Source organism: Pezoporus occidentalis, unplaced genomic scaffold, assembly GCF_034315485.1.
Source record: "Pezoporus occidentalis ecotype Australia unplaced genomic scaffold, CSIRO_AGI_Poc_V1 ctg177, whole genome shotgun sequence".
Classification (NCBI taxonomy): Eukaryota; Metazoa; Chordata; class Aves; order Psittaciformes; family Psittacidae; genus Pezoporus; species Pezoporus occidentalis.
Window position 1 is genome coordinate 964,975 of NW_026913607.1, and position 20,198 is coordinate 985,172.

At 46.4% G+C, this 20,198-nt stretch overlaps 1 protein-coding gene across 3 annotated transcripts; it reads right to left on the reverse strand.

Annotated features, from left to right (window-relative positions):
* Positions 1 to 274: 274 nt before the first annotated feature.
* ACP6 (acid phosphatase 6, lysophosphatidic) lies at positions 275 to 8,007 on the reverse strand. Of its 3 annotated transcripts, XM_062614666.1 has the most exons (10): positions 7,785 to 8,007; positions 6,938 to 7,066; positions 6,714 to 6,844; positions 6,086 to 6,165; positions 5,189 to 5,276; positions 3,537 to 3,669; positions 2,548 to 2,648; positions 1,121 to 1,216; positions 758 to 923; positions 275 to 453 (listed from the first exon to the last, which is right to left on the reverse strand). In XM_062614666.1, the coding sequence occupies exons 1-10, from the start codon at positions 7,974 to 7,976 to the stop codon at positions 313 to 315; spliced, it is 1,257 nt and encodes a 418-aa protein (XP_062470650.1). In that variant the 5' UTR covers positions 7,977 to 8,007; the 3' UTR covers positions 275 to 312. The 3 variants fall into 3 exon arrangements, with proteins under 3 accessions (XP_062470650.1, XP_062470652.1, XP_062470653.1); XM_062614668.1 differs by lacking the exons at positions 6,938 to 7,066; positions 7,785 to 8,007 and adding an exon at positions 5,828 to 5,891 and having other exon boundaries at positions 6,714 to 6,750; XM_062614669.1 differs by lacking the exons at positions 6,086 to 6,165; positions 6,938 to 7,066; positions 7,785 to 8,007 and having other exon boundaries at positions 6,714 to 6,823.
* Between the last annotated feature and the right edge of the window lie 12,191 nt (positions 8,008 to 20,198).

Sequence of the window (20,198 nt, forward strand, 5' to 3'; positions counted from 1 at the left end):
CAGGGAACAGATTTTTCTCTCGTATTCCTGAAGCAGCAGGGCAATTTGAAAAGGTCTGTTCTCTCCCTTGCTGTTTTCAGCCTCTCTGTGCTTTTGTGTGGCTACCTCAGAAGTGAACTCAAGCCATTCTATTACACGGCTGCTTTCATCTTGTTGCTAGCAGTGAAAAGTGACACTGTGCCACCCTGTGTCTGGTAGGGAAAAGTCCCTTCATCTACAACACCTTTAGACTAGGGAAGGCTGGCAGGAATATGGAAGAAAAAATAGGCAAAGATTGTGGCAATAAACTATTTTTAATTTAAGCCCACTTCATCATGAGTCTGCTTGCTGATTCCCCTCTGTTTGGGAGCACAGGCTATTGTACTCCTCTGGACTGACCGAGTACTGTGAAATAACTTGTAGGAATTCTTGGAGTGGGCAGAGACCTGCTCTGCATCCTTTCATCACTCGCTCCTGCAAAGGCAAAGAGACAAAATCACCTATCTTGTGCACTGCCAAAGCCCTTTTTTGCTGATACCGATACATTCTGTGGCAGGGGAATGGCGAAGACATGGAGAAGTTCAAAGTCTTTGCCTAAACTCCCTTGGTTAACAGCCAGCTCAACAGAAAAGAGATCTTGGCTACCATGGACATGCTGTAGGTGTCCTACTCTGTTATCTGGCTGGATGGCATGCCCAGAACAAGTCTTGTTCCACAGCTTTACATGGCAAAACCAGAAGCCCAAGATTTGTGTGAGGGACTCCCCCTGGGATCTTACCTCTCCATGGTAAGACATGCGAACAAACCACTCTTTGGACTGCTGATGCTGATACAGTTCCAGGGTCACATCTGCAGCATAAGGTGGCCACTTGCAATCAAAGGTGCCCAGTGCCACCATGAGAGGAATAAGCGTAGTGTCATGAGAAGCATAGAGAATGAGCTTTCTGGTAAAAAGGAGAACAAAACAAACCTAAAATGTCGGCTCTGTTCCTCCATGGATAGCCAGTAGCACTCAGGCTTTTGCTAGCAGGTAAGCATTCATTCTCTTTACCCCACACATTCAACATCTTTCTGAACCAGCTTTTCACACTGATAGCAAGTGAGAATTTCTAACAATTACAGGAAGAGATTTGCGTTGTACCTGGCCTTTTCAGCTGGAGATGAGGGATCTACTGCTTCTGTAATGTTCTTCCTTAAGGTATAGAAAAGGAGGCCAACACTCATCTGAAGAACTTCTCTATGAAAGAAGCAGAAATAAATCTACTGGTTTTTAAACTTTCAAATTAAATTAAACCAACACTTGGGAACCTGCTTTTCTCTTACAAATTGATAATGTGTATTGAGTATAGTTAAGAACTATTAAATCCAATTCCTGTGTTTAGGAACAGTTTGTTTCAGTTGCATAGTCACCACAACCATTCTAATGTGTTTGCAGACTGGGAGGGGAGAGGTGTTAACAAACCATCTCCTCAGGTGTGGCCCACACAAAGGGAAATATAGAAACTCCTTAATGTGCTCTATGCTATGTTGTTTCCTTAGGTGTGATTTTTGGATGCATGGTTTTCAGCTATGCTAACTGTACTTAACTGCAACACAGCAACTGAAGTGGTTTGGGTGTCTGGTGGGGAGGGGTGGGATTCAAGAAGGTGGCAGCTATGTTTAAAAGTAAGTTTTTATCTCAGTATTGAACAAAAAGGAGATCTTTAAATAACTTCTGGTGTGAATAAACTCCCTCTACCTAGTGAACACATCAGTGGAAATGGGGGGGCGAGCGTGACCATGGTTTTCCCAGGTGGTGGTAGGAGTGGGGGAAATCAGTCTCTCAGTACCCAAGATCTCCAATACAAGTTAAAGAAGAGTCTAAGGGCAACTGCCCTAACAGAAAAGGCAAGTCCTGTGCCACCACCTGAGAAGAGCTGGTTAATAGGGCAGCTGCAAATGAATGTACAAACAGCTGCTAGGCTGGTAACTCAGCCACCTTTGCAAACAACTGTGGAGGAGGTAATTAACTGCAGCAGATTCTTTTACAAGCAGTTACATGTGTGCAGGGCCTGGCATCATCTTTTCCACTAGCACCAACACTCCTCAGCCTAGCTGTGCAGGTGCCACCCCTGGGATGAACTTCCTAGGCTGGAATTTATAGTGTACTTGTAGATCTGCAAGGACAGACTTCTCTGTGCAGCCTCAGTCCTCAGGCTGGAAGCATCTCCTACTCTCTTCCGCTTTTCACACAGGTTCACATAACAACATGGCAACTGAGCATTCACTGCCTATCCCATGGCTTACTGCTGTTCCTTGGAGACTACTCTCAACCGTCAGCAAGACGGGACGTAAGCCCATGTCTCAGCCTCTTCAGCATGGACAGAGTTTCCTAGCTCATACTCCTGACCTGAGGCACTGGACTTTACACTGCAATGGCTGAGGTACAAACCTCATGAGGGGGCAGTAGCCTCTGCTGGGGGAATGCAGCAGATCAGAAAGGACTTCCATCTGCCAAAATAAGCTGGTGTGGCTCATCCACCCTGGGTAAGGCTAAGACAACCCTTAAGGCTGGATACAGGCAATCACCTTGAACCATCTTCCAGAAGGAAAAGCAGCGACTCGACGGATCGACGCTCAACCATCTGCTGGAAGTTCTTCAGCACAGGGCAGCTTGGCAAATTATGCACCTGGAAGGAGAAGTTGCAGCGTAACAATAGGGAGTGACAGATCACTGGAACAGGTTGCCCACGGGGGTTGTGGAGTCTCCTACGTTGGAGATATTCAAGGCCCGCCAGGCCAAGTTCCTGTGTGAACTTATTACCCTGCTCTTGCAGGAGGGTTGGACTAGATGATCTTTTGAGGTCCCTTTCAACCCTTAGGATTCTGTGATTCTGTGACCCTTTCTAAGCCTAGTCTGAAGACACATGGATGACTGCCTACAGAAAACAGCTGTTCATGTCACAGCATCTGTATTACAGTACTGTGCTATGGTATTCATGTGAGGAGTTCTAAGATGGTTTTAAACACACAGACTTGCTCTGTGCACCAAGAGGATGGATGCTTGTTCTTAAGAATACATTAATGCCTTGAGCTATTCAAGCAACAGCCAGACCAATTACCATTAGCTCCAAGAAAAAAAAAAGGTACTAAGGGGGATACAAACATGCTCAGCCCCTTTCCAGTTGCAGAAGCAATCTGGCTCATGGGTAGTATGCTGGAGCCACTGTTAAGATGACCATTAGGTGCTGACTGCAAAAAAAAAAAAAAAAAAAAAAAAAACAAAATAAAAGGAAAGCATTTTGTTAAGCAAGGCCCAACTGTTCTTTTAGTTTTATACTTGAAAGAGATAGTGGATTTCAGTATAAGAACATAAATACTGGAGATGAGTCTTCATCCACCCTAGAGCAAGGCTGACTCCGCATCTTATTTTTAAAAGGGCCATGTTATTTCTGTTAACTTTCTGGATTGCGTAGAAAGGTACTGGGGTACCACTGGTATCAGCAGGTGTTGGCACTCCATGGTTTCTTGTGCCTGATAAACGGATGTTTCTTTCTGTGATAGAATGCCCAACTCACCTGCTCAGCAAGAATGTTATCAAGGAGGAGAAAGAAATCCACAAATGTATCACTGTCAATACCCATCTTCTCCTTAATTGTTTTCAAGTCGTCAGAGATACCTGGCTGTTGCAGAGCATCCTTCAACTTATGCCTGTCAACGAAGTAAGAAAACAAAAACTTTTCACACATCAGACTTTATCTTTCGTATTCTTTTTTGTGATCCCAGCCCAGTGGAGTTGTCTTGCATCAGTGAGGGATAGAAGAAAAGCACCACAGGATACTGAGGGATTCCTGATGTTGGGAGTTTGAAGTTGCAGACACATTGTCTAGATGTCAGGGATGGAATCTGTCTGCTCTCACAGGTGGGGTTAAAAAATGAGCTGTGAACACCTCAGAAGCGGTTCCCATGAGCAAGGGTTGTGTATCAGTTAACAGATCTGGTCATACTGGAACAGTGTAAGTCTGTGTCTTCAGGGAGTAGCCTTGAACTGCCTCATGAAAGAAGAAAGGGTAGGAGCTTTGAACTGATTACTGTATGGTGTGGGAAAAGGGAAACACCTAGATACTTGTAGCTCAGAATATGAATGCTGGCCATGTCCTTCAAATCTGTTGCAGAGGTTTTAGATCTGTTGCAGAGGCTTTATTTTTTCTGACTCTGATGTGTGGGGAAGGAGGTGTAAGAAGTTCATTTGCTTTTTGTTTGGGGGGTGGTGGGGTGGTGGTGGTGTGTTTTGTTGGTTTTTTTTTTAAGAACATCTCTAGTTTCTGTTTGAAATCAAATATGCTGCAGGTTCTGGCATAGGCAGCCTGTAAGCTGGGGCAGTGCTTCTTACTGCAGCTTAAATCCACCCTGGCATGGTCACAAAATGTTCTTGGTGGGCTGAAGAGGGGGGAGCAGAAGAGCTTGCAGTCTACTCCCTTGCTGGTCAGTTGACGTTACTAGAGGAGGCTGAATGTACTGCTTCTATGGGCTGTCACCTCTGCACTGTCAGGAGCAACACTTGACTCTGCAGGCAAAGGATTATATAATGAGCTTTTGTGAGTGAATTCTGACAACTCTTGAGGTTTTGAACAAAAATATGTTAATGTATAATCCAACCAAACTGCCTCTGTTGTTCAGTTTCCGCCCTGTGCCCAACCTGGCACAAACATTTGGAGTACTTGGCTCTGCAAGTTTTTCCTTCTATGTGGGATGTTCCCTATTTTACTTCATTAGTCTTTGTTAAATGTGTCAAGGCTGAGTATATTTCAGTTTCTTTGAGGTATAAATGTGACAGGAATGTTGTAATAACCCCCAAACCTGAAACTGTGCATATAAAAAGGAGGCCCAATATGTTCACGCTTGAAAGGCTTGTTAAGGGAAGTAGGTGACATTAATTCTGCCCTGCAGCAATGCCACAGAATAGCTGTACATTAGCTAGTAATGAGTGTTTGCTAGACACAGACTAAATTAAATTGGTCAAAACGTCTGTATTTTTTTCCTTCTGGTGTCACTGCTTGGTATATGACTCCACTCACTAAGTGTTTTATACAACTAGCTAACCATTCCCAAATAGCAGTAAGTGGCAGGGGAAGACATTGGGAAATGGGAAGAAAATGTGCTCTTTTAAATTACTGCTGCTGAAATGGAGCAGCAGTAAACTCATACAGGGAGTATGGCTAGCAATTACCTGCTCAAGCATTTCAGGCGCTGGCAGTTGTGGTAATTGGGATAGAGGATTTCAGAGCTTGCTTCGTCAGTGACAATGACAATGGATCCTGTGGACCAAGAAGGAAGCATCACATCACCACTGCATCTTGTATATTTAGACTGTTTTAATCGCTGTCATGGTCTTTGTGCTCAAGTCCATTGTTGTCAACTAGCAATGCCCCCTGAGCTATCTATCACTTGCAACACAAGCCACTGTACTTGTTTTGTGCACACAGCATTTAATTCCATAGGGATGTCTGCTGTGAACCTTACTTTGTAAGGTTCTACTTGTGTGTTCATTTTTTTTAGTGTTTGCATGTGCCAAAATCAGTTTCTGTGTCATGAGGTGTATGGAGCTCTGGTAAGTCACTTCTATTTACTCCTAGAACTGAATAGGGAGGAAGCAGTGATGAGATCTTCAAAACTCAAGAGTGTACTTGTAGGACATACATGTAACTGTCAACTGCAGGATACAGTTGAGAGTTACTCCAGATACCAAACTTGTAAAGGATCGTGGCTGAGATACTCGAGTTTCTCTGAGAAACCTTTTCAGATGTGCATCTGAACACTGGACCTAGACCTTTTTGCCCTCTTGATTCTGAAGTGGGTTAATGCTAACCTCCTCAGTAGGTCTGAAACTGCAGCATTCAGGCAACAGATCCAAGCTGAGCACTAGCAGAAAGCTACACAAAGAGAGGGAGCAAGTGACAAGTTGATAAAGAACATTCAGGACCAGGAGACTATGGGGAAGAGGGTCAGCTGCAAAGAACCAGGGAAGAAGTAACAACCATGAGGCAGAAAGAGGTGGGATATGTGAGGTATCTACATCTAGGGAAGACTTGAAAAAGGAAAGGCACTGGTCAGAAGTCTCCCCAACCTTCTTTCTGCTGTTGGTACAACCCAGCTAGCAGGCACCGTGTGGACTCCAGATTCCGGAAAATATTAGTGGAACGGATGCTGAAAGAGAGAAAGCAGTTTGTGAGGCAGCACTTTCTCCTTCATGCTGCAGCTGGGGAGGGCTTGCTGGAACTGAGTGTTCCGCCCTTTAACTTCCCTTCAGAGACAGTGGAGATAAATTGGCACTTCTCTAGTGTAATTTTTATCTCATCCTAAACCATTCGCTCCCAGCATTACTGATGTGAGCAGCAGGGACGTGATTCATCTCACTGAACTTTAGCTATTTCATCTACAGCAAGTTAAACTGTGCTCCAGAAACACCTGCTTCTCATCACTCCCCATAAAGGTTGTAATACCACAGTCAATGGCTAAACATAGGTGAGATGCATTTGTCCCTGGCATGGCTCTCGGGACTACTGGGACATCAGATGTTTCATGTTCAGAGTGAGTTCTAGTACCTGGCTCAGCAGGCTGTGCAAGATGAAGGGGCCAGCCAGACTGCTGTAAGATGGAGAAGGGTTTGCTGCTCATAAAGATTTCCTAGCACAGGACTACATGTTACGAAGGAGGAAGCAAGGGAAGGTCCAGGAGGGAACTGAGAGACTCACAAGACTTCAGCAGGCTTAAACGTTGGTGAGAGAAATCTGGCTTCTTCCACATAGCTTCTCCTCAGCCTTTCCCCCAAGGCAAACATCTGCTGCATCCCTACTGTTGTCAGTTGCCCTGCAATTGCACCACCCTAAGTGTAAAGAAAAGGAAAGGTCTCCAGTGGAATATGGAAATAAACCAGTCTACAGAGAGAACGTGAAACCACGATGAAATACAGCCTTACCTTAAATGTGATCTTTCTGTAATGTTCCTCATAGGGTGAGGGAGGTTGAGGCCCTCCATGTAGGTCAGTCACCATGTAATCAAACTTAGTCTGAGCAGGCACGTGTAAAAGTGTGGGATGCCATTCCACCTGTTTCAAACCAACCCACCAAACAGTGCTTCAGTTTGTTGGACTTTCAAGAGCATTAAAACAAGGTTGTGCTGTTCTGTGCTGCACGAGGCAAGGAGCTATCTTTGTACTGCACACACAGAAGAGACAGCAGTGCTGCATCCTAGATATGCTCTGCTGTGTATGGTCCACAGATGAAGTGCAAGAGATTCCACACCCGTTTTCCTCCCTTTACAGGAGAAGGACCTGTAGGAAATCGCTATTGCTGCTGTTAGTTACACACCAAAAACTGCTTTAGCACAGCACCTGAACCACCGTATGTCGGCTCACCAGGCTGCCCCGTCCGCGGCTGCGGGGAGGGTCAGCCGCAGTGACACCGGGGCATGTCAGCGCACGCTGGCTGAGCACCAACGCGTGGGGATGGCTTAGCGCTAAAGGGGAGCAGTGGGAGGAGCCGTGGCTGCGGCCCGGGACGCCCATCCCCACGTCCTTCCTCCGAGGGCTCCCTGCAGCCGCAGCGCCGGCTATTCCCTCCGCCACCACCCGTCCTGCTGACAGCAGCGGGACCGCGCTATCCCTTCCCATTCGAACTCGCAAATCCCCGCGTTTCTCCCAGATCTACTCTCGGTAGTACCTTGGGATGGGAAAAGAACCAAACATTTACAGGGTTGATGGAGGCAAGGCAGCCGCTCACCATCGGGCACACCCGCCCCGGCCCCCGTCCCGCTCCGCTCCTCACCGGCATTCCCCCCGGCAGGGGCCGCAGCGGAGTGCGCGCCCCGTGCCGGAACACCACCTGCACCAGTTTCAGCTCCAGCTCCCGGTCCCGGTCCCGGTCCCGCCGCTCCGGGGCTGCGGCTGCCGCTGCCCGCCGCCGCTGCGCCCATAGGGCCAGGCCGCCCAGTAGGCACAGCCGCGTCCCGCAGCCCATGGCGGCGGCGCTACCACTGCCGGCACCCGGCAGCACAGGCACCGCGTTGCGCCGGCCCGCGGCGCGGGGGCCGACGGGAAGCGGAGTCTCCCGCTGGCTGGGGATGGCGGCTAGAAGGCGTCGGCGGACTACAGCTCCCAGCGGGCACTGCGCCGAGGGAGGCGGGCTCAGCGGGACGCCGCCGATTGCAGGCGCCGGGTCGGGGCGCGGGGGGGGGGTCTAAGGCAGTAGCGGTGGCGCCTCGCGGGCGGCACCTGTAGCCTGTTCTCTCGGTCTGTATTAGTTCTTTTCCGGGGGTGGGGGTAAGGCCCCTGCCGGTTTACGCCGGGGGCAAGGGTGCGGCTGTCCCGGAGGGAGAAATCCTGCTGGGTTGGCTTTTTCTCCTTCCCGCTTACCCTCTGGAGGCCACGGGAGTTGGGAATCGCTCGCGGAGGAAAAGGGCCCGGTTGTGCTTAAAGTGGCTCGATTTTGGTGCGACAAAAGAGCCTGCGAGGAAGCAGAAGGCTCCGTGCTTTGTTGTACCTGTAGGCTTCCTGCCGCTGTGATTTTGGGCTGTTACCAATGGCAGGGCATGCTCTCCTATTCCATTTTCTTCTCCCTGGTTCCCAGCTGCACTGCTTCCCAATTAAATCCTTAAAAGAAAGACAAAGGTTGTTTCCCGTGAGGTTTTCCCTTGAAGAAGAGAGCAGCCTTGCGTGGATACACGTGGCATCAGCTCCACTGTCAGCCGAGCTGATAGCTCAGTTGGGAAGGAAGCTCGGTGCAGGATGGCTGCACATGCCTGCAACCCGCGAGCTCCTGCTTCTAGGGGGACCAGCTGGAAGCTCATCTATACCCTGTGTCACCAGGGCGGCTCAGTGCTTGCCAGGCTTTACAGGCAAGTGTCCCCAAACCATTCTGCAGTACAAATGCTGTGTTAGAGACAGAAATCTGTGGCAAAGACAACTGAGTAATTTGCCTTGTGTTGGCAGGAAGACCTGGGGGTAGCAACCAAGTTCAGTCAGTGTCACTTCTGAGGATGGCGATATCTGTCTCCTAGGAGCATGACACAGCATTGATTCAAGCGCAGCTCACAGGACTTCTGATTGGAGCGGTGGTGGCTGGAGACACCAGGGTGTCACAGGCAGCTGGTACATACAAGGAGCAGGACCAGGGTGAAGAGCAATAGGAAGGACAGGATGGTGACCTGCACAAAAGCCACAGGAGAATAGCAGTTTGTGAGAGGCTGGCATGGCCACCTGGGTGTGCAGATAAGCGGACCTGGTGATCTCCTCATATCTCTCAGAGCTGTGCTGTTCTGAAAGGGTTACCCCAGTTTTCTGAGCTTAGAGCATGTGAAGCATAAAGGCATGACAAGAGCAGAGAGAGAAGGGACAAGAAAATGTTTCAGAAGCCAAGAAAATAACAAATGGAGGAATTAAGCCTGAATCTTGTGTTGTAGGAGGGCAAGAGGGCAAGGATACTAAGGGGGAGAGAGAGTAGGAAAATGTAGTTAAGGGAAGAGGGAAAAGAGTGAGAGGTGATCTGAAAGAAACAAGCAGAGGTGGGACGAGGAAAGAGGCTCACAGTGAGTTTATTTGAACGGCATTTAAATAGTACCCTGGAATAGAATCCCAGTTCCTGTGACTGGGACTGCAGGGTCCCTCCTGGGGGATTTGGCTACTGCCAACAGCTTCACTGTTGAGATGTTTTTGGAATACCTTGGGCCACAGCAGGTGGGTGCCTCGAGAGGAGAATAGCATTCTCCAGAATAGGAACGGCTGTCAGTGTTTTGGCAAATGGTGCTGCCCATTTTTCCCTTTGTCCAGTTGTGTAGACATCTATTCCAAGATGTATTATCTTTGCAGAAAGCTTTCCAAAGGACCTGTTATTTTTACCCTGCTGTTGCTTTCTGTGACCAGACGAGGAGCAGAAGGCCAATCCAATGGCTACTGTGGGTGAGTTTTGTTCCACTGAGGGAAACAGATGAACTCTGTCAAACAGGCAAGTTTCAGGAAACCTTCCACTCTGAAAGCAGGGTACACATTTCCTCCTGGCTGGAATTTAACCAATTACAGTGCTTACTATCTGCAAAATATTGCTGTTGCTATCAGTTGCCCTTTTATAGTGCTTCATGCATGTATCACACCTCAGGATGCTCCTGTATGATAAGTTTGCATTTATATCCTCATTTTCTTGGAGAGGAAATTGAGTTATAGTGAGTTTTGTAGTTTGATCAAGCTGTGCAGTCACTGAGGGGCTGATACACTGAATAGCTAAACAACCAGCTATCATGATTAGATTTTTGTTCCCCTACATGGATTGGAATTCAGTAGTGTTTAAAAAGTGCCCACCAGTGAAACAATTTAGCCTGATGAGTTTCAGTGTTTTACTGTTTCTTGGATTAGGCAAACACTTTCTCCCTTATTTTCTGTAACTCATTGTGGCGTGAATCAGAGCTGCACTGTGAAATGTTCATGCAGTAGAGACACAGATAGCATTTGGAAATCGCTTAGGTAGGTGGGGGTTTTCTCCCTTGAATGGTGGGGGTCAGAAAATAGACTTCCATTACCTTGGCTTTTTTGGAACATGTCTTAATGGCCAGGTACTTTGCTTGCCAGAGCCAGAGTGTTTTCTTACCCTTCCAAATACCCCTTCCATCCTAAAGTGTTCCCATGACTCTCTGAGTACAATTAAGGTGCCTTCATTCTTGTCCCTTGATGTGGCTATGGCTGCTGAAATCTCAGGTATTGTAACTGGTCCCCGCTCTTGGATCGTGGGCAAGAATATAGCAGTACTCGCGTTCAGAATCACAGACTGCTTTCATCATTTCCAGCTGTAGAGCTAGCGATGATGTTTTTCGTGTCCTGCAAGGATTGGTGACCACAGTGGCTATTATAAACTAGTCAGTCTGGGCACATAAGCTGTATTGCGTTCACAAAGAGCAGAAGCGTATTTATAAATTGTTCCAGTGTGCTATATTGCTTCCTGTGGAACTGTAGCACTCTTGTCTATCCAGTCTGTCTGTCGTCGTGAACCTAGGAGCCAGCTGCTTTGTGAGCAAGGCGCCTGGGAAAATGGAAGGAATGTTTCCACTCCTAATTTCTGTGATCCTTTGGGGTGGAATTGGCAAAAATAAACTCCCAAATGTCATGCAGAGCCCTCCCCACGAGGCACCATTCAAGGGACAGTGTATAGATCTATGCATTTCATCTCCTTTTTGCGTGTTTTCACATCAGCTGTTTACCTTCCAGCAGTGAAAATGGTGTGCGTCGAGACTTGCAGGTCATACTTTTATTTCTGAAGGTTATATGGGACAGTCCTGGATGTCAGAATCATGGCATGTAGGGTTGGTGTAGTGAGGTTTTCTTGTATGGATTTTAGAAGCACTACATCAAACAGTTGTTTCATGTCCCTTTTGCCTGGTATTGCATTATTGTCCCTCTTTTCCTTTTCAGTTACAGACTTGTTCATTTGGTCATTGTCGAAGTGGCAGCAGGAGCCCTGGGAGCTGGCTGTGTGCTGGGTGATTGTGTGCAGGTCCATCCGCTGCCCCGTAACCCAACGCAGAAGATGGGCTCCCTGCCTTCTGTTTCTCTTTTGTGCAAACTTTGTCATCCTAAACTGGATGATGCCTACAGCCATCTGCTGCATTTGGTAGTCTGTGGCATCCTGCCGACTCAATTATGTGCCTCTCTGGGATAACAGCAGGCCAGTTTTCTCTTCAACTTTGAAAAAGTGCTTTTCCAGCACAAATGAAGGCTGACATAAGTAGGAGCCCACAGGAACAAGCTGGATAAGCTGTTTCCAAGCCACGTCAGGTAGACTCTCCATGTCTGAATGCTGCCAGCGGAGATGCCAGTCTTTCACCGTTCCTGAGATGCTGCATCCTGGGGCTTGGCTCTTGGATGTGACGGCAGATGTGCTCCCTTCTGGCAGCATTTAACCATTCCGCAGCTTCAGTCTTTACCAGCTCCTTTGCTTTTTGTGAATATACATTACACCAATTGGTTTGGTGTATCATATTAAAGAAATGGTGCAAGTGTAAATTCTGGTTACATTTTTACATATGTACCAAGGGGAGAAAGGTCTTACAGTGGGTTGAGTCTTACAGTGGGTTCCTTGCAAAGTTGTTCCATTATGCTTTCATACTCGCACAGAGGTGACCAAGCAGTAGAATTTATGTATGCGATACAACCTGTTACCTCAGTCATCTTCTGGGGAGACATAACTGGAATTTGGGGTAAAATGTTATCCTTTTATTTTGCTGCAGGCTTAGGATAAATTTCGAGACTCCAAGACTGCTTCTGGTTTTCTTCGCCTTCCATGCAGGTGGTGGACCTGATGGTTTCAGCGTGCTTTCAATCCAGGCTTGCTGTTTGAGTCCTCCTAGCTGTCCATGGTGCCCTGATCCTTTTCCCCTTCACTATATACTCTTTTTTCAAATGAGGACAGGGGTCAGATCAAGTGGTGGGGAGCTGGAGGAGGGGACATCAATCTCGTCTCAGGGACCCATGCTATTTACATTCAAGGCATTTCTGGTCCCACCAGCTGTTCCATGTGTGTTATTTTCAGAAGGGCAATAATCCGTGGGAGGTCAGGAGGGTGGAATTGTGTGAATACATCGGATGAAGGAGATCAAGACACTTGGAAGTCCTCAGGCCTTGTCATGACAGGGAATCAGGATCCCAGATAATTATGGCTTGCAGACTGGGAGAACTCAAGGAGAGCTCTGAATGTGCTGCTTGTATGGTTAGGAAAGGCTGCTCAGCTGGGTGTTAGCTGTTTTCAGGAGTCCTCTGTGTTTACACTGCTGGCAGGATGTTTCTGAACAATAATACATATATATATATATATATGTGTGTGTGTGTGTGTGAATATTGCTGCATTTTTGCATTTATTTTTAGCCCTTTCTAAAAACCCCTGACAGGTTTGAAAGATGCTGTGGATTGAGAGTGGTGCCTGGCGGCATTGCTCACGTTGACGGTTGTCAGAATTTCCATGATAAATCTCTGCTTTGAAAGGCATCCTTCTATTCTGGGTCCTGCAGCTCCTGGGTACTGGGAAAAAAGTCCCTTTAAAAACTGCATTTTCCCCACAGGTTTGTGAAAATCGTTTTTGTTGGCCTAAACCAGGGCTTTTCAAAGCAGATGTTGAGTCTTGTCACTTTATTTTTCAGAGCCTAATTGCAAAAATGTGGCAGATCTCTTTAATGTGTTTCATATGGTCAAATGGAAAAACTACTTTGCGTATCAGACTGACACAGACACTGGATGGTGTAAATCAGTAGGGAGCCAACAGCAGGTAGCAGCTCCCCACCACCAGCTATGATGAAGCACAAAACCACTGCAGTTATGGCAGAGGCTGTGCAGTCTCCAGGTCTGGTGTAACTCCACTTCATAGAATCATAGAATGGTTTGGGTTGGAAACGACCTTAAGATCATCCAGTTCCAGCCCCCTGCCATAGGCAGGGGTGCCTCACACTGACCATGTCACCCAAGGCTCTGTCCAGCCTGGCCTTGCACACTGCCAGGGATGGAGCATTCACACAGGGTGAACACTCCTCATATTGAGAACTAACAGAGAGATGAGACATACTATGGGTTTTTTATGTTCATAAGCAAAGGGCACGCATATTACTGTTGCAGCAAGAGGAATCCAGTACAAATCAGCAGCTGATGATTTTAGTGAACGCATACATACTTATCACTTATTAACTCTGTGGTTCATATGTCCATAGTGTCTTCCATCCATGTGGTGCAAAGGAGCTCACAGGCATTAATGTGTATCATTCCTCACTGAAGTTGTACACACATCATTGTGGTTTCTGGTGCACACCCAGAAGAGACGGTGTTGTGAGGAGATTGAATGATGTGCTCTGGTGATGCTGTGGATGCATGGCAGAACAGAGAACAGCACACAGAACCTGGATGGTGCAGCAGTGCTACAAGGACTGAGCTGCATCTGTTCTGAGAGCTTTCACCTTTATGGAAAGCTGCTGAAATGTTAGCTGCAATAGTGCATTTGTATGCAGATGGTAAGTGCTAATTTGGAAAATGAAGGTAAAGAGCTTGAAACTGGGTCCTGATATACAGTGAGAACTGTGGAGGGAGCACTGGGAGCTTGAGTCAGTGTAATTTCACATGCAGCGTTCAGCAGGCCATTCAAACTCAGATTATCTTTTGGCAGATGGGAATAACACTTACTCCCTGGCTCACCAGGAAGGCTGTGAGGTACAGCACAGGCAGAAGGCTTTGTATATGCAAGAGCTCAGCTGTTCTTCAATCTATATTAGCTGTTTGAATGACAGCTATGACCTTTACTTCAGGTCTTGTGTGACAGCTCCGGACCCTCATGGTCACAAAAGCAGTATTGCTTTTGTGCATGTTGCATGGGTAAATGCACAGTGCCATAGCTGTGTTTTACTGTAGCTCCAGGCGCATAACAGACACTTTTTTATCCTGATTTGTGTTCCTCTGCAACTGATTTTCCTTTGGACACATGGTTTATTGAGTAGGGATATTTTTATTTTATTCTGTTTTATTTTAATTCTATTTAATTTTATTTTTAATTTTTATTACTATTTTAATTTTAATTTTTGTTTTTTATATTTTATATGGGGGTGTTGTATTGTTCTGGTTCCCCTGTCCATCCATCTCTTGTCTATTTCAGGATACTCCATTCCTGTAGGACCTCAGCACCTCTGAGGCAAGGGCAGATGGCAGTTTTGGGCAAAGCCAGGCTCTGGTGATGTGCCTGTTCTCAGACACAAAACCTGCAGCTCCAGGAACATGAGGGCACTCTCCAAAGGCTCAGGCGGTGCCTAAGCTGCTTGTCCAGACTCAGTGTTATCTCTCGCTGCTGTTCCGATCCCATCTGGCTGTCAGCTGCACCAGCCACTGCTCCGTGGGTATTTACACTGCTGCCAGTTCTCATGTCTCAATTGGGACATTTAATGCGGGTGACTGACATTCCTTGAGAGGAAGAATTCGAAGTATCCCAGACAATGGTGTGGTTAATATTGGTCTGGTTGTAAGGCTTTTTTAGTATTTATTTTAAGGTCTGTTGGCACACAGAAGTTTTTCTAGGGCTTTACTATATGCGATTTCAGGCACAAAAAGTGTCAGAGGCAAAACAGTAGAGTTTAATATCCTTTCCTTGTAAGATAATAGAATAAATGGGAAGAGAAACATATGATTTAAACTGTTCAGTGATAGAGAGATCATAAGGAAGGGACAGTGCAACATTTTTCATGAGGCATTTGGCATTTCTGGTGAAAGATTCCTGGTAAAACATGACCGCGAGCCAACAGTCAACCAATGAATCAGAGAAGGGACTGGGGCACGTCTGCCTTGGTAAAATACTTTACTACATGTTCTCTTATTCTCAATTAGCCTAATTTGAAGCGGGGAACTAATGAATATTGCTAAATGGATTGAAACAAACAGCAGCACTGTGGACAAAAAGTAATCATTATCAACTGCGGCGTATCAACCGCAGTGGATTTTTCACACATTTGTAGGTTTTAATCCTGGGGTGGCTGCTCTGACTGTGTGCATAGTGCAGGGGGAGAGGACCTTAACCAGCAATTTCTGATGGGGTCAGTAACTTGTATGAGTAGCAGTGCATGGCTTTTCAAACCCCATTGCAATCGTTAGAAATTACCTCATCCCTAGGCTGTGCTTTCCAAATGTTAATTAAAACATTTAGTCTGGAGAAGAGAAGGCTCAGGGGGGACCTTATCGCTCCCTACAACTGCCTGACAGGAGGATAGAGACAGGAGTGGGCTGGTCTCTGCTCCCAAGGAATAAGGGATGAGACAAGAGGAAACGGCCTCAAGCTGCACCAGGGGACAGGGTTTAGGTAAAGATGACGAACAATCCTTCCCCAAAGGGTGCTCAGGCATTGGAACAGGCTGCCCAGGGCAGTGGTGGAGTCACCGTCCCTGGCAGTGTTCAAAAACCATGTAGATGAGGCCCTCAGTGACATGGGTTAGTAGTGGCCTTGGCAGTGCTGGGGAACAGTTGGACTTGATCTTACAGGTCTTTCCCAACCCTGTTGATTCTGTGATTCTAATAGTTTTTCTAAGGATGCTTCTGTTAGAAAAGCAATCTGTTGTCAGAAACGTTGTCCCCATTGCAAGTACTTGTGTATCAGGATTAAAATGCCCCTTAACTTTGTTGTGTTAAGTGAAATAGAGCAAGCTGTAGACTCCCATTGCAGGCCAGCCTATGATGCAGAGGTGCTGGGAGTAACATTGGAGCTGGCACAGTGTGCAAGTATGGTGCAGCCAGGCCAGGCTGTATTTGTGTTTCTGGGTCTGAGATGATACAGATGTGAGGTGCTGTGATGGTCTCTGTACATGTGTGCACTACAACCTTGCTGCTTGCCTAGAAATGCACATGGAGTGGTGACAGCTCTGATTTGACTTGTGGGGAGGAGTGCTTTGAACCATAGAAGGCAGGCTGATCACCTTACCCCAGGTGTGCACTAGGAGAGGAAAAGGGTTAATGTATCTCAGTGGGTTTTTATCTTTGCCGTGTCTGTGCTGGGAGCTGTGATGTGCTTGTGCAGTTAGAAATATCCATCAGGAATCTGAGGATTATTGGTTTTACTCGTTCATTTAATTAATGTCTTGACTGCTGATTTAGGACTGGGTACTTCAATAATCTCCTCAGAAAGTCTTCAAATTTGGCATTTCTTTGGCATTGCCAGAGACTGAAAGAATCTGGAGAAACTGGAAATACGGAAAGTGTAACTTTATCCTAAGAAAATACAAGACCACAAAGGGGAAAATAATCCAAAACCTAATTTCAGAGGATAAAAGGATGAGAGTTCTCATGATCTATAAAGGGGAAATGAAATGGGGGGGGTAGGGGCGGAGGACATTTTTCATTGGAATATCAGCTCCTACATAGGCACTTGGGTTGACAGTTCATGCTGTGCAGTGAAGGTGATGGTAAGTTCTGCTATACAGTGTACCTGCTTTCCCAGATCTGGGCTTAAGTGTAAGAGGAGCAAGGTGGGAACCCAGCATGGCTCTACTGGACTATGTGATTGAGCAATGGCTAATTTTAGACACTTGTTTCTGAAACATCCTGCCTGTAGCCTGGCACCCATCAGACTTGTTCTGTCAGGAGCACTCTCCAGCCTCAAACTGTGTTCCCAGGCTGAAGAGCTGGCACAGCAGTTACTTAAAAAGCAAACCCAAACAAACAGCAGCAAGTTTCTGACCTCAGGCTTGCCTCTCCCTGCTAATCTGATTCCTTTTAAGGGTAGGAGCTGGAGTTTAACGTGATTCCTAGTGAAATCGTGTGTGGAACTCAATATGAGAGTGTTGGGTTTTGCTGGTTGTGTCCTACCAGCCCATATCCACTTCTAGAAAAAACTCTTGATGTGTCTTTTGCTTTCTTTATATTGTCATAGAGCTGAGCATTGCTGACATACCTTTTTAAGGTTAGGTTCATGTCCAATATGAACAAGAAAGTTTAACTCTCTCTTGGGTCCCTAACAGTTCATTTTGACCCCATCTGTCTTACCCCTTCCCATCTAAATTAACCTTGTGATAGAGAGAAGCTTCTGAGTATGAATAGTGAGTCAGAAGACCCAACTCTGAGTACTCCCCAAGCACCTTCCTGCTATGATACAGCCCTGAGAGATGGAGATGTCCTCTCAAAAAGTACCAGGGGTCTGCAGGGGGGGTTGGTTTTGCTCCTGCAAACACTGCAGCAGGGCTGCTGCCTTGCAAGAATTTGTCACGGGCCAGCCAAATGGAGTTTGTAATACAGAAATCAAGCAAGGGAAAAAGTGCCCAATCCCTTAATATGATGCAGTGACCTTGAGGGAGGAAAGTGGCTTAATGTAGCAGTCCTACAGGCCTTGGTCCAGAAGTAATTTTAAAGGAATACACAAATATTGTACCTTTTCCGAGTTTTGCTTCCTTGCTTGCTCTGGAGGAATACTTTTTGGCAGCAAATGTGGTATTAGAGCTTTTATTCATCCAGAGACTGGTGGTTTTGCATTAACAGGTAGGTTATGAAGCTCAGCATGGCAAACTGCTTTAGAGGATGGGGGAGTGTGTTTTATGCCAGTGCTGTAGTGCCTTCATGGAGCTTTTGTGTGCTTGGGAAGCTTAGGGTTCTGCAAGGGAGTGATGAAACCCTCTGCAGGAGCACAGAATGAGGAAAAGTGGTGTTAATGTGGAGAAGCTGCTTCAAGGACTCAGACCTTCCCATGGCAACTTTGTGAGCAGCCAGGAAAAGGTCTTCTCTGCCCCTTATCCACATCCATCCTGCTGTGGTATTCCTGCGTGGGCATCAAGGATTCCCAGCGATGTCCTGGGCAGCACCTAGGGACTAGTGAAAGGGAGCTAAAACTGAATTTGAAGTAACCATTATTTCTACCAGGCAGTACATCATGGTTCTCAGATGTTTGCTGTTTTTGATTTAATGCATAACTGTCTTTAAAACACCTTTTGGTGTGTATTTATTACACGTACTCTCTGGTGGAGGTGCGCTGTTTGGTTTGTGACTGGCAGGATTGGTTACACAATACTGTTTATGCTTCCTGATGGCTGGAGGGACACGCAGCTGCCTCTGGGGTGGATATTGGCCAGTATGAATTTAAAGTTTAGTTTCCATGACTGACGTTTGCTTTCTGAGAACTGTTGCCCGTCAGACTCAATGGCTTAAATGTCTGTGGGAAACCGGTGGTGGTATGTGAATGTGGTCTTGGCAAGTTAACTTTAAAACCAATGTTCAGTGGAGGAAAAATGAAGCATTTCTGCTTTTTTTTTTTTTTCTTGAATGAGTTTATAAGCTCATTTGATCCTCTTTCTGTCATATTTTCATGACAATGTTTTCTCTATATCTCTATTTCTATATGGTATTACAATTCCTGTGGTCTCTAGGAAGATCTTTAATTATCTAGACCTTATAAGCAGCAAACACTTAAGGCAAAAGCAAAGCTATTAATTGTATGCTTCAGAGTCAGAGTTTTTCCCCCTGAAAAGTGTATCTTAAGATAAGCTGCTGCTCTCCATCTTAATCTATCTGCACCTCTGCTGCGGCTGGTAACCTAAGTACCGAAATGTTGTTCCTTCTTCACAAATGTGTACAAAAATGAGCATCAGCCCTGTACAGGATCTCTTCCTGTAAGCCCTGCTGAGGTGCCAGAATTCATTGGGGCAGTTAGAGCCTGCTGAGCCAGGCTCATGAAGAGCCCCAGCCAGACCACAGTGTTGCTGAGAGCCTCCCAAGGGAGCAGCAGCAGAAGAGGGGGATCCCCTGGGGACAGCAGTTCCCCTCCTGCCTTTGTTAGTGCCAGGCTTCCTGGGAAGCAGCAGCGTTGGAAGGAGTGCTGCTCTTCCATGGTTCCTGCTAGTGCTGAAGGTTCGGAGCACTTGCCATTGCTGCGGGCTGGGCCCTCTGCTATGCTACACTGGCTTTCTGCATTCTTCATACTTGGGCTATTTGCAGCCCAGTCAAGCATGTTCTCATTGCTGTGGATGCACTGCTTTTGTTCTTTGGGTGGAAAAGTGTTTGAGGGGGGATTGTGCAGTCTGGCATCTTCTTACCTGTTTCCTTTAATAGTCTGAAACACTATCAGCTCTGAGTTTGCATGAGTATTGCGTTGTTCGTGTATTCTGAAGGAGGAAACAACTTACTTGACTGTGCTCTAGATCAGTCAGTGCTTTTAGTATCCCTTTCAGTTTCTGCCTCCTTTGCCTCTTGGTCCGCTCAGCTGTCCCACTGTGCTGTTTGGGGAGAGGGACTTAAAGGCACGACCTTGTCTCGATTCATTACTTTGTTAGTTTTGGCATTCTATGTATTTTTAAATATAGCTTTTCCTTTTATAGGATTAAGTATTTGTCTTTTAAGAGCTTGTTGAAACATAACGTTTCCCTGTTCTCCAATCTTAGGCTTGGCAGCTGATCAGCACAAGGCTGTAGATCAGAACTGACTTCTGACTCCTTCAGACACCAGTTAGGGGCAATGCTGGAATGGTTTGAAGTGCTGACCAAGGAGATGACTGAGGATGGTGTTTCTGTTAAATGTTGGTTCCAGCTGTTGCTGGAGTATTCAGGTTTGAGAGGCTGAGTGGTTCCAAACTCTGGAGAAGAGAGGGACAAGAGCAGAATTAAAAGTTTTGCATTATCCCACTCCCTGACCCTTTTCTTTATAATGCTGCCATTTAAAGATTGAATGCCTATCCAAGGACTGAATTTAATATATAATGTTGTTT